Source organism: Phyllobates terribilis, unplaced genomic scaffold, assembly GCF_046119375.1.
Source record: "Phyllobates terribilis strain yellow unplaced genomic scaffold, ASM4611937v1 Scaffold_9__5_contigs__length_417890890, whole genome shotgun sequence".
Lineage (NCBI taxonomy): Eukaryota > Metazoa > Chordata > Amphibia > Anura > Dendrobatidae > Phyllobates > Phyllobates terribilis.
The window spans coordinates 54978291-54993317 of NW_027362769.1; the positions used below are offsets into that span (position 1 = coordinate 54978291).

Sequence of the window (15027 nt, forward strand, 5' to 3'; positions counted from 1 at the left end):
ATAGAGAAAGGTAATGGTGTCAGGAGTAGCAGGTCTGCATTGGGTTTGTGTGCAGTCATTGACTACAAGAGATTTTGAAAATGATGAAGAATTGTCTGACGGTGACTTTCATTAGTGGAAGGGGTGAGAAGTCACTAACAACTCAGCTGTTCTCACTGATGGACCACGCCTGTCGATCAGTATAATGGTCGGACTATTATTTGAATGGGGGTTTGTTATGATCTGCAACAAGTACTAAGGAAAGCTGTCCCTAGAGTAAGACTAAGCTGAATCCCTACGATGTAGCGGGCTGACTGTTCCTAGCGAACAGACCCGCCTTAGTCCTCAGCTAGTCTGAACGAAGACCTATAGCATAAGGGGAGGGGCCCCTAAAAGAACTAAGGACTGGGACAAAAATGGGACACCTCCTAAACAGAGAAGTTGTTGCAGAACACAAAAAGACAAACTGACAAAAAGGTACTAGAGGTCCCAGAAGGACCAAGCGAACTGACAGAGAAAGGCACCGAAGCACCTGGCTAGAGAAACAGTCAAACACTGAAGTCCAGCACAGCCAAAAGGGCGGAGCTGGAATATAAAGGCAGATGGTCATGTGACCGCAAAAAGCAAGATGGAAAAAACAAACAGGAGGGTTCTAACAGGGTTATGTAATGGTACAATAAGGCCACGTTCACACGTTCAGTATTTGGTCAGTATTTTACATCAGTATTTGTAAGCCAAAAACAGACCATACCCCCCAGCATTGATTATCAACTCTCTGCCACTATACAATGTAAAAAAAAACTAGTGTTGGTGAGGTTATACAGCTCAACAACTGAGCTCTGCTAGATCTGCAGCAGAGAAAACTGTGACTCCATCATAACTGCTGCACCCAGTAAAGTAAGTGACACATCGCTGGAATCATTGTCCCCATCACATGCTGCTGTCAGATTACATAGCAAAAACCAGCTGACAGATTCTCTTTTAGGGTATGTGCCCACGATGCGTATTTCATGCGTATTTTGTGCGGAAATTGCCGCAGCGTAAACGCATGATATACGCATGTTAAGCCCTCTGCCATGGTCCCCTATGTAATTCCGCAATTGTAATGCCCATGCTGCGGAATTTTCCGCAGCGTTTTTGATGTGCGGAAAATTCCGCAGCATGTCAATTCTTTGTGCGTTTACGCATGCGGAATTGCCATCTACAATGCATTAGAAAACGCAAGGCAATTCCGCATGTGCAAAATGCTTGAATTACGCGCGAAAAATGCATGCCAAATTCCGCATGCGTTTTTCCGGGAAAATGACATTTGGAAATGAAGCGCAAATTTCCGCTTTATTTGCGCATCGTGGCACATACCCTAAAGGTGTACAATGTTCTGAAATGATTCTTCTTGGTATGATTTTTTTACAGGACAAAAACCTGGAATTTGAACTGAAGTGTGTAGACTTTTTATATCACTTTAAATCTATATGATTCATTAAAGTTTTCAGATACTTTTGTAAAAAATGATTATTGTTTATGATTTTTTTCAGGTTTGTTCAGAAACTAAACAAGTTGACTCCACGCCTCCGATTTTGTTATATTGTATTGTGCAACCAGCCTGAATCACAGACCCATTTATTATTTATTTTAGCTTTTCTGAAACTGATAAAGCATGAAAACCCCCATGGGTGTGGGTAAATAATATGTTATAGGCAGTGTACACATCGCTACTATTTTAATTACTGCTTTGACAAACCACTTCTATTATGACTCTGACAGCATGCACCTTCAGGTTTCTATCATGGGAAGTTTCACATAACTCTGTAAACATCTAACCCCCAACTCTCCATTGGACCCCTCGGGATGAGCCTCGCAGCTCTATCATTTTGCTCCATCTCCCTAGATAATGTTATTCAAAGAAACCTGCAGACCAAAATATTTTCAATGTAAATTTTTGGTTCTTTTTTTTTCCAAACACATGTGACAGATAAAGGTCATTTCAGTGAAATATCTGTTTCCAATTATACCTTCATCATGTTTTTCTAGAATTACATCAAGTCTTAAGATCTGATGCAAAATATATATCAAAATAATAACATACAAAGAATATAACAAATATACTAAGAATGTAACAAATAATGCATCAAAATATTAATAGAAAAATTATTATACACTGATATATAATATCCTAAAATGCTACTGCATTAAAACATAACTTTTTTCTCTATTTCAATAAATATCCTATTTTCTTATATTGAGAAAAATAAATATATTCACCTATGTATTCGCTTTGACTATTTAACCAGATCACAAGAAATACAACTTTCAACAGATAATAGTACTCTTAGTGAGGGGTTTCATTTTTCTTTATTTTTCTGTATATCGTCCTTTTATTTTGGGGATCATTCAAATTCTGTATTTTCCAAGCTCCAATAGCCATTGCCTTTAAAAATACAGCCCTGTCCTGCTGCAGCTCAATAGGACTCCTTGATAAGCTGGTTTAATCTGATGAAATGTGTAGGAGCGGAGTGTTCTAGCAATTATATAATGTTTACCATCACTGAATTGTATTTAGGATTCTATTAGGACTTCTTGGGATGGGGGGCTAAAATAATTGAATGGGGGATACTTATATTGATACAACCCATTAGTAATTTGACACCCTCATTTTTATGCTTTGTCTTTTATTTCACAGTATCCACTTCATGTCAAATATGCATATTAAAACTTAGTTGTCCCTCCCCTATGGAATGTGGGTCCACTCGACACCTAAAAACTCTAAGGCACACATGATGCATATTTTTTTATTTTCCAAATACACATTAAAATCGCTGCATTTTTACGGCATTTTTGGAAAAAAAAAAGCAGAAAAAAAACTATTTATCACAAATGCATTGTCTGAACATGGACTAAAAGCTTTTCCACATGCATCAAGTCCTCATTACTGTTGATTCACTATACCATTAAGCACAGCTCAGACATGCTTTATGGGATTCATGTCAGGAGACTGACTGGCCTATGCAAGCTTCTTGATACCTTTTATTGCCTGACAATCTTGGCTCTTTTTATTTGGAAAGCGCTTCCATCCTCTATGAACAGAGTAGATGTTTGTATCTTCTTCCAATATTTTTAGTGAAAGTTGCTGAAAATGAAAAACCTCCAGTCTGCTCATGGATGGTAAGAGCCCTGGTCATACATGTAAAAAGACCTAAGATTAGTAGAAAAGAAACGGTAGCTGGAAGCTTTTATAGGCCAGTCAGTCACCCGACATAAATCCCAAAGAGTCCACAGAACAAGTCAAGACTTATAGCAATTGAATCAATTATAACAAATAGTAATTATTCACCAACTCAAAACAATACCTGTCATTTATTAAATAATTATTCTGCTATTAAATCAGTCCCATAATATCTTTTTATGCCTCTCTGAATATATTAGTATTAATAAAGTAATTAAAAGTAGTCAGAAAATACATAAATATACCTTAGTTGAGAAGGGAATATTAATTGATATAAGAATCTCTTCTGCCCTCAAAGCTGCCGACTCATCAAACAACAACTGTTTCAGAGTTACTTGACGTCTCATGTCTGCAAAAACAAGACCAATTAATAAATCATCGACTTATTGTAAAACAGTTTTAAATCATTGAATAGTTAGGCAGAGTCAGGATCAGGATGGGAAATTCGGGTCACATCCATTATAAAGCAAATAGGTTAACCATATAGACTGTCGTAACACTAGAATTGCTACTGTGAAGAATATTGGAGATATAAACCCCCTTCAGTGTGCAGCTGTACAGAACAACTAGCTCAGCATGGGGGGGTCAAACCTCAAAGGATGTGAGTGACAGATCTCACACCTTAAGCCAGCTAAGCTCAGAACAAAATGCTTGCTTGCCGTGTGGATACCATGCAGTCTAAATTGCTTTGTTGAGTCAGTTATGATTTCATAAGGAGAATGTGGACTTATTGTACATCCTGATCACACATTGGTTACATTTTCAAGATCCCTAGACCAGACTGAACGCCTTCCAGGGTCTTGATCCATTCTAGTTTCATAGTGTGGGGAGATAACTTACAGCCAAAGCTAACAGACAATTCTCTATACTTCTCCTTTTTGATCTGTCTTCTGCCTTCAACACAGTTGATCACCATCCACCTAACACAGATCCTCTCTTCTTTTGGTGTCAAAAAACTTGCCCTCTCCTGGATCTCCTCATACCTTTCCGACCACACATTTAGCGTTTCCCGCTCCCACACTACCTCCTCATCACACCCTCTCTCTGTTGGAGTCCCTCAAGACTTCTTCCTAGGACCCCAACTCTTCTCCATCCATACCCTTGGCCTGGGACAACTCATAAAGTCCCATGGCTTCCAGTATGCTGATGACACTCAGATCTACCTCTCTAGCCCAGATGTCACCGCTCTGCTGACCAGAATCCCGGAGTGTCTATCAGCCATATTCTCCTTCTTCTCCTCTCGCTTCCTCAAGCTCAGTATGGACAAATCTGAACTCATTATCTTTCCTCCATCTCACGTATCTTCCCCCCTGATCTATCTATAACAATAAACAACATCACGCTTTCCCCTGTACCAGAAATCCTCTGCCTCGGAGTAACCCTTGACTCTGCCCTGTCCTTCAAACCGCACATACAAGTCTCTCACCGCCTTCTGTCAACTCTAGCTTAAAAATATTTCCAGAATCCGTCCTTTCCTATACCCTCAATCTACTAAAATGCTTGTGCATACCCTCATCATGTCCCACCTTGACTACTGCAACATCCTCCTCTGTAGCCTATCTGCTAAAACTCTTGTACCTCTCCAGTCCATTTTTAACTCTGCTGCTCATCTAGTTCATCTCTCGCCTCGCTACTCCTCTGCTTCCCCCTTTGCAAATCCCTTCATTGGCTCCCAATTCCTCTGCGTATCCAGTTCAGACTACTAACACTGCCCTACAAAGCCATCCATAACCTTTCTCCTCCTTACATCTCCGAACTAATCTCCTGATATCTTCCCTCACGTAATCTCCGATCCTCCCAAAACCTTTTTCTCTCCTCCACACTTATTTGTTCCTCATCCAATCGCCTTCAAGACTTCTCCTGAATATCCCCCATCCTCTGGAATTCTGTGTCTCAACACGTTCGATTAGCTACCACATTCGAATCCTTTAATTGGAACCTGAAAACCGATCTCTTCAAGAAAGCTTACAACCTGCAATGACCACACTGCCACTTCAATACCACCGGAACTACTGCAACCCCCCAACCTAGTGTCTCCATTCCCATAATCCTGTAGAATGTAAGCCCGCAAGGGCAGGGTCCTCTCCTCTCTGTACCAGTCTATCATTGTTAGTTTGTTTACTGTAAGTGATATCTGTATTTGGTATGTAACCCCTTCTCATGTACAAAATATAAATAAATTCTAATAATAATAATAATAATAATAATAACAGATGTTTAGTGGAGCTGTTGGGTTTTCAACCCAAATCTGATTTTCATATGTAGGTTGAAACACAGTCATTAACTGGAAAAGGAACAGCAGTGTAAAAGGCTTAAAATAAGGTGAGGAACAGACAAACTCGGCTACAAAGGTGAGGTTGTGGAAGACAGTTTCATGCCACATGTTATACACCATGGCAAGACTGAGCACGACGACAAGACACAAGTAGTTACACTGCATCAACAATGTGTCTTCCAGGGAAAGACTTCAAGTAGACTTAGGGTTAAAGATGTGATGCTCAAGCTTTTTTGAAGGAATAACAAAGAAATGGACAACATTGAGTAACGTAGATACAGTAGTTGGCCACAAGAATAGTGCAGTAGATGAAAGAGACATCATGCTTACATCCCTTAAAATCAGAAGATGTTCAGCAGTGTCATCAACTCAGAATTAGCAGTAAATAGAGGGACCCAGCTACACAGAAGTCTGCATTCCAGTGGTATTCATGGAAGGATTCCTTACAAAAAGCCATACCTTCAACATGAAAACAAGGCCGAATGACTAAACTATGCACAAAAATATAGAAACTGGGATACAGAAAAATGACACAACATGCTCTGGACTGATGAATTAAAATGTGAAATATTTGGCTGTAATAAAGGCAGGTTCTTCTCCAGAGGGCTGGAGAATGGTACAGTAATGAGCGTCTGCAGGCAACAGTAAAGCATACTTTCAACAAATAAGTTCGGGATTTGGCCAGGATTAATGGTGTCCTCAATACAGGAAGTTTCTTATCCATCATGAAATACTGTCAGGGAGTTGTCTGATTGTCTACAAATTTATTCTGAAGCAAGACAATGACCTCAAACATACATCCAATGTCATTACTATGTTCAGGGTAAAGAGGAACAAGCTGTCTTGGAATTGATGTGATGGGCTCCACAGAGCCCTGATCTCAGCATCGCCGAGACTGTGTGGGATTACATGAAGAGACAGAAGGATTTGAGCAAGACTTCATCCACAGAAGATCAGTGGTTAGTTCTCCGTGATGTTTGGAAGTTCCTTCAAAAACTGTGTGCAGAAGAATTTATGCTTTGTTGCTGTTTTGAAGTCAAAGGGCATCAAAAATTGATTTACTTTAGATTTCTCCTATGTTAAATTTTGGTAGTTGATAAAAATAAACTACGGTATTAATTCTTCAATTCTTGAATGCATTTTTACTTTGTAGAAATTTTTCCACACCTGCCTCAAACTTTTGCACAGTACTGCAGTGATTCCTATTCTTCATTCAGACCACAATAATATCCTTCTGTTTTCAGTTTGTATCCTTAGCAGACTAATGCAATATCAAGATTTAAATCAATAAAAAAAGGGAGGGACAGTTCAATACTTAAATAGGCTGCTTTGGCTTCTGTGCATAAATCTATGATGTATATATACCTTCCTAGTAATTTACCTTGTGATGCAAGATTAAAGGTACAGTTTCCAACAGCCAGAATTGGATTCAGTTCCCATGAAGAACTTCCACTTAAAATGCTTCCCCCCAGGGACTACGAGAAAAGAGAAATGACTAGTGAATGTTTGCAGTGTGTCCTGTGAAACATACCCACTTTTACAACATTTTAATATATCACAGATCTATTGTTCTCAGCTGGCCCTCAATATCCATTCGACAAGAATGTCGGATGTCGGACTGCACTCAGAAGAAATCCGAGTGCAGTCCGATGTTTCAATGGCACTCATAGACTTGTATGGGTGAGCATGATTCGATCATCAGTTGCACCCGTAGCGTGCAGTGATTGTTCTCTCATGCCGAATCGGCATGAGAAAAAAATCGCAGATCGGCACTGCCCCGTAGTATAACATTGGGGCGAGTGCTATCTGACAAAACATTGGATAGCACCCGGCTGCGTTATACACTCGCGTGAGTGAGCCATCAGAGAAGCAATACATTATTTAAGCAAATTGTCAATAATTATCTGATAATATTTGTTACCAGAATGACTTTCTTTACAAGCAAGGGCAGTGGTGGGGAACTCCATATTAATCAGCATTTGTCTTTGGAATGAAGTGAGTAAAGAGCAATTCACATTTTGTCAATGAGCATATGGACAGCCTATCCATTGGTAACAGGAGCTGTCCTGCTTTATTACTTGGATTGTTTCAGTTTATACTTTAAAAATTTGTATTACAAAAAATATCTTACTGCTTCACATCTTATGTGCTTTCCTGACAGCTGTCGTAGAATGACCCGAAAGATCTTGTTTTTTTCCTCTGGTAATTGAGATACTGCTTCTGACAAAATAGATCGAACCATTGCCAGACTGCATGCTGCGCCGATGGTGATACCTGAAGCAAATAGATGTGCATTACACCATAAAGAAGAAACATATGCAAATTGGTCCAGTCTATAAATGAGTTCACAATTCGCTATATGTAGCATGACATCTAGCTGATGTCACACATAAAGGGGTATTCTTAAGTTGTGTCTTCAGCAGCTCACAGCTCTGCAGTCTCCTTACTACCTGGTTGCTGTTAGGGTGGTTGCTGTGAGGGTGGTTGCTGTGAGGGTGGGGGTGGGGGTGGGGGTGGGGTGGGGGTGGGGGTGGGCCCTCCCGGGGTGGGCCCTCCCGGTGGGCCCTCCCCTCCTCCAGGTTGGCCCTCCCTGTGGGCCCTCCCCTCCCCTCCTCCATGAGTGACAGTTGCCCACAGGAATGGGGAAAGCCAGGTAAGAGAGGGAGGGAAGATACAAGAAAAAAGAAATATATAAATTTATTTTTTCATGTATCTTCCTCCCTCTCTTACCTGGCTTTCCCTATTCCTATGGACAACTTCAGGAACTATGCCTACTCTTCTGGTTGGCTCATTATAGTTAGGGATAGACTCCATCCATGGTTATGCAATAAGTGGATAGTAACTATGCATCCCTCATATGATTGCCTTTACATAACAGTAATGGCTATACCTATGTGATTGGGATCATGTAATCATATATTCTTCTATAAGTTGTAGCTTATTTCTCTCATGTATTAAATGTTGGCATTTTTTACATGATTACACGTTGTTGTTGTATACATTTATGATTTTCTCCTTATGTACTATTTTATTTATATTTTCAGATACCTTGAAAAAGGCCATTTCAGGCCAAAACCTTGAGATTTATGTATCTGCTTTTTTTTGGGGGGGTTTGAAATTCATGTCTAAATAAAAATACTTATTCAGCATCTCTGATTGAGTGCCGGAGTTTTCTTCCATTTTTGATATAGCTTTTACTCCAGAGCAACTATTTACACAGTTGAGCATCCAATTTCCTATACAGCTGGAATGTAACTACTGCATATACTCAGCAAGGCTCTGGTGGTCGATCTCCTTGCCAGCAAGCTGTATACCATGTAAGAGAAAAACTCTCACAGCGGAAGAATGAAAGCAGATAGAAAAAGCAAGTCAATTGTAAACTTGCTTATTGTCATGCTTTCTAACTTACTAAACCACTTTAATAACATGAGAATTCCCCTTTAAATGATCCCCAACTTGTCACTCCCCAGTTGTTTTGAGACTACATATTCGGTGGCGACATCTGAAGATTTACAAGGTGGAGACCACTGCGGTATATAGTGTAAAATATAGCAGGCTTCAAATTCAGGCATATATGAGATTTAAATAGCATCAAACCTTTTTGCTGAACTTACAGCTTTAAGTGGTAGTTTGAAACGACTTTTTTTAAATCACTTCATAGACCTAGTGTTATAATATTTTGATTAATATACCTTATTTATTACATCCTCACTGATGCGCTGTTGTTACAGGTCACATGGCGCTTAGTTACGATACTTATTCTGGTAAGAAGGCTGATCACAAGCCATATATCATGCATGCACAAAATGTTCCCATGTTTGGACCTTCCCTCTATTTATTTGTTCTCATAAATGACCTCATGTAGAAAGGCAATTTATAGAGCAGTTGCTCACAGCATTAGGACAGTTCACATTCGCAGTGAGAAAAAGTGCTTCATCTGCTCAAGTATCTGCTACATAATGCTTAATTTTTATGTCATTTTCTATTTATGCTGATATTGTGAAAAAAAGCTAAAGAAAAATAGGAAATACTTGCTTATTTTTCAGATTTATTTTACATTTTTTTTACGATCACAAAAGACTGCTAAAAACATTTTAAAGTGCATTCCTCTTTCGTGTAAATTATTTTTATATCTGGGACATTTTTTTTTTGACAGGGGTAGTGCTAGAAAAAGGTATTCAGACTGACTGTTATTTTTTTTAAATTTTGTTTTATTTATTAATTTTTTTTCTTGCTTTTCTTATTAATTTATTTTTTTTCATTTATTTCACACAATTTGCCTCCATAAGGTCTTAAAAGATCTTTGATGGGAGGGGATGGTGGGGCATTTTAACATATTATAACATTAATTTCATTGCTGATTTCCCCTGTAACTATGGCTGATATATTAACCCCAGTTACAGGGGAAATTCAGCCTCCTGCATGGGTCTCCTAGGACCGAACAGCTATTGCTCTCTCCCTACACCCAGCGATCACAAGATCACTGGGTCCAGTGGAAGAAGCGCCAGAAGCACTTCCTATACTGTTGAGTCAGTGATAAGCCCTCTGTACCTTGTCTATGGGGAGTCTGGCTGTGTCTGACAACCAACTGCACACTACATTCGTTCGCAATCTCATATAAACAGCATTATCTACACTGACATTTTAAAACATCAGTGCAGAGTAAATTGTTAACTGCCCGTACATTTAAAGTCTATAGGTGGTACAGAAATGGTTGATAAGGTATCTTACTAATTCACATAACATCAGACTATAAAGTAATTTAATAAAAATTGAGTCCAGGGCAAAAACTTTAAACTATTCCCAAATAAAAGGAGATTGATTCATGATTTAGCTAGGATTGCATTACTTTTGTTTTCTCATGTATCAAACAAAATATTATTTCATCCAAATGTAGCCGATCCCATAGCCACAAGGTAGTAGCCACCATTTCCACCAAAACATCCTTATTCCTGTACCTACTCTTTGCAATCTGTTTACCAAATGTGTATCATGCTGTGTTGTCCAATAATATTAAATATAACTTAGTATTAAGTGGCGGAGGATCAGGAGTTTGTTCCCGTTGACTTATTTCATGGCTGCCTCCCATTTCTTTACCACCTGTTGTAATGTGCATGTTATCATTACAGAACCTGATTTTTATCTAGTCAGAAATGTATTTAAATGTTTTCTAGATACCTAATCTTCATACATCTTGAAATGTTACATTTTCTAAAACCATCTCAGCAATCTTATTGCAAAGAAATGCTGCTAAGGGTTCACACAAAGCCTTAGGCCCAGCCTGTGGGGGCCGATTGTTCCATGAAGAAAAATTTAAAGACGTAAATCTGTCAAAGTTCATTAATTTATGGCTTCACCAAGCTGAAATTTATTACCCATGTATGTAAATGTAAGACAACTGAAGATTGCAGGGCTTTGTGGTTCTTTTTGTTTAATGAACAGGAGAATAGAAGATCTGGTGGCTTTCTTTTATTGATTTATATAGAATCCTATATGAAATTAATCAAATATTCAAAGACACACCAAGACTGTGTAAATGCAAAAAGATGACATTAAAAAAATCTAAGAACCAAGAACACATTTAGTCTTTTTTAAAATAAAAATAAAAATAAAATACTTTTCTATTGTTTTTTTTTTTTTTTTACCTTTTTCTGCAAAATTTACAATGCTGAGCTCTGTGATTCTCGATGGAGAGATGATAACTGGATAAAATGATCCCACTAGATTGACCGGAGGACCTATAAGAAAATAAACATATAAGACATTTGTCATTTTAAGCCTCATTGTAACATTGCAATTGTGATGCTATTTCAGTTTCTAAGTAGTTTTGTTGCAGCTGTATACTTTCCTATGTAAGCTTTTTATGTTTCCTTTTTTCACGTGTATAAGCACAAAAACTTTTCTGTACAGAGTTAACCTTTTTATTTTGTGCGGTTAAAAAGGGTTGTCCAATGAATTAGCCACTGCAGAGAGCCACACCAAAGTCATGTAGCTCAAAACTTACTGCAGGGGGAAGTTTGGATATACATGTAGCGTTATGTAGAACCTCAACAATCAGATGATCATTGTGCTAGCTGTTTCAGGATGATTGTCCTTGTTTGATAAATTCTGATCATTTATCTACCTATACTTTTACATTTTTAAGATCTACGCTTTATGCACACAGCATGCAAAGTCTTAGAACAATATAATATATGTAAAAAACAAAACAAATATAATAATTTACGAAAAAGCGTCCATAGAAGACATTGTCATCACTGTTCAATGCTTAAAGGGAATCTGTCAAGAGTTTTTTTCTATGTAATCTAAAAACAGCATGAGGTAGCAGCTGAGACACTGAATTCAACAATGTGTCACTTTTTGGCTGTGTGCTGTTGTTTACTTACAATGAAGTCTTTATCACTAGGCGATAACAACTGCTGGACTACAGCAGCGCATGAGCCCTCGTCCGATCACGTCTTCTCCTTTGATAAGCAGCTCACTGTCAATAGACTATGTACATAGGGAGCCTGGTCAGCTTTCTGAGCTCTGCTTAATGCTGAATCTAAAAACTCTGATTATCACAACTGCTGCACCCAGTCTACTAAGTGATACATCCTTGGAATCAGGCTCACTTGCCCTATTATTATGCTACTCTCTGATTTAATAGAAAAAAACTGCTAACAGATTCCCTTTAAAGTGAACCTGTCAGTTGATTTATGCTGCTCATCCATAGGCAGCGTGAATGAAAGCATGGCTGCATGATTGCGGACCTACAGTATATGCTTTTATAGAGAAACGCTACGGCGTTTCAGAGGAAACATAGTTTGAAGATCCAGCCAGGGACTGAAGGGAGAGTCCTGAATAGGGGTGCTCTGAATCAGCCTTTCCCTGCGCTACTCACATGGGAGATACCTGTCAATCACCTGAAGCAATACGGGGCGAAACTGACTAAGGGTGGCACCGGACTATTCACATCCATTCCTATAGCCCTCGACTGGCTTTTCAAATAAAGTTTATCTTTAATAGTCCATGTTTGGGCAGGAAGAATCGACTAACATTTCTTTTGAAAACATAAAGGCCCCAATTCATCAAGTTTTTCATGCTGGTCTTGATGAGGGGACATGATAGAGTGCAAGGTGCCTGATTCATTAGGAGGCCTTTCGCGCCTGAGCCTGTTTTCACTTTCCTGACCAGGCCAATTTTTTAAATTCTGATCAGTGTCAATTTATGAGCTAACAACTCTAGAACGCTTCAATGTATCCCAGTGATTCTGAGACTGTTTTTTTGAGACATATTGTACTTCATGTTAGCGGTAAATTTAGGTAATGAAATTTGTGAAATTATCAAAATTTTGGTGAAATTTTGACTGCAGACTTATGAATTCCCCCAGCGCAGGGATTTGCAGGTTTCAGACCCCCGGGCAATCGGTGTCGCCTCGCTCCATACACTTGTATAGAACGAGGCCACTCCCCATCTAATGATGCGGACGGCCAGTGGGTGTGTCCGACTAGAAGACGTGGCCTCGCTCAATACAACTGTATGGAGAGCAAGGCCATGCCCACTGGCCGGTGGTATGTATAACTCATACATACCCTCCGGTCGAGGGTTTGAAACCGGCGAATCCCCACAGTGAACAGTGCATGCACTGGGGGGACTCATAAGTCTGCAGTCACACAGAGTGAGTATTATACATAGAGTAAGTTGTATTCGCTATACTCGTAACAAGTAATTTGTAATAATTGTGTATTCACGCCGAACAGCGAGTACAATGTAAGTCAATGGGAAATGCGAGTCATTTTCTGCTGGACCCTACAAAGGGTTCTGGGGGCCTGAAGAAAAGGCTGAAACGGATGGGAAAGTGATGAAACTGAATGGGAAGAGCCTGTAGAATGTGCCTGCATGCATTTCTGACTCACATATGGTTTCTGGGAATAAGTTTGTCGCAGTGTTATGCCACTTTTACAAACACACAAGAACAACTACCAAGCCTAACCTAAATTGCATGTAACAGGCCAAAAATGCAATATCAAATATATCACTTGTGCAAGTCAAAAGACAAAGGATATATGGCGGCCCCCTCCAGGATGGGTTGGAAAAGCTTCTCCAAATGGCTCAGAGATTTTGATTGTCAATATTCCACCAATTATATAGGAAGAGAAGACTTCTTTATACTGTACTACTTGCTCCAGTGCAGAATGTGCAGCATCGTATTTCCAAAAATTACTCCTGGGGGCTGTGTCATAGGTGCAGGGAGATTCCATGACAATGGCCTTCCTTGTCAAACATTATGTACGATGGAGTACTGTAGTAATTGTGGCCCTCAATACAAGTTTTCAGAGGGCCATCATTCGGTCATCAACAGTCAGTGTAAATTTCTATTGAATATGTATCCCCTATCTCAGTCACAATGTGGCACATCCTGTGACAAGGGCCTCCAATGACAAATATTAGATTTGTCCACTGCACAATGTGCATAGGGTTTCTAAAAATTAGTCCTCTGGGCTGAGTCATGGTTGACGCAGGAAGCCATCATCACAAGGGCCTCCAATCACAAATAGCAGTTAGGCTGGAGTTGGAATACTGTCCTGGTTTGTCCACTGCACAATGTGCATAGGATTTCTAAAAATTAGCCCTCTGGGCTGAGCCTTGGTTGAAGCAGAAAGCCATCATCACAAGCGCCTCCAATCACAAATAGTAGTTAGGCTGAAGTAGGAATACTGAACAAATAAAGTAGCACACTGTAACACTGAGTATGTAGATATGAAATATGAAATATGAATAGCATAACTGCTGTAGAAAATAGAAATAAATGAAAATTTTTTTGAAAATTTTTTTTTAGCGCATGTAAATATGAAGTATGAAATATGAATAACATTACTGCTGTAAAATAAATGAGAAATCTTAGCGCATAAATTGGCAATTCATGTGTACCTGACAGCCGCGGTAAGGCGTTTCTCGTTGTCAGGACCTAACCATGTGAATACCTCTCTAAGAGACCTCCGTCTGCTTATGTGTGGGAAAGTCAGATCCTGATGCATTTAAAACCACCTGCGGCATGGGGGTGGAGTGCTCAGTCAAAGCTTAAATCTAGTAACAAAGAAAATGACGGCACTTCCACTACAAGAAATAGGTGTGAACAGGTGCTTACTAAGAGCAGCTACCTCCATATATAATGAACAAATAAAGTAGCACACTGTAACACTGAGTATGTAGATATGAAATATGAAATATGAATAGCATAACTGCTGTAGAAAATAGAAATAAATGAAAAAAAATGTTAAAACTTTTTTTAGCGCTTGTAAATATGAAGTATAAAATATGAATAGCATTACTGCTGTAAAATAAATGAGAAATCTTAGCGCATAAATTGGCAATTCATGTGTACCTGACAGCCGCGGTAAGGCGTTTCTTGTTGTCAGGACCTAACCATGTGAATACCTCTCTAAGAGACCTCCGTCTGCTTATGTGTGGGAAAGTCAGATCCTGATGCATTTAAAACCACATAAGCAGACGGAGGTCTCTTAGAGAGGTATTCACATGGTTAGGTCCTGACAACGTGAAACGCCTT

General features: G+C 39.2%; 1 protein-coding gene across 1 annotated transcript in view; it reads right to left on the reverse strand.

Moving 5' to 3' along the window:
- Window positions 1-15027, reverse strand: part of LOC141161554 (aldehyde oxidase-like) — a 220963-nt gene that overhangs the window by 93033 nt on the left and 112903 nt on the right. The window contains exons 3-6 of the mRNA XM_073646513.1: window positions 11123-11215; window positions 7609-7751; window positions 6859-6952; window positions 3448-3551 (exon numbers count right to left, since the gene is read on the reverse strand). Coding sequence (XP_073502614.1) covers window positions 3448-3551; window positions 6859-6952; window positions 7609-7751; window positions 11123-11215 — 434 coding nt within the window. The remainder of the gene's footprint in view (window positions 1-3447; window positions 3552-6858; window positions 6953-7608; window positions 7752-11122; window positions 11216-15027) is intronic.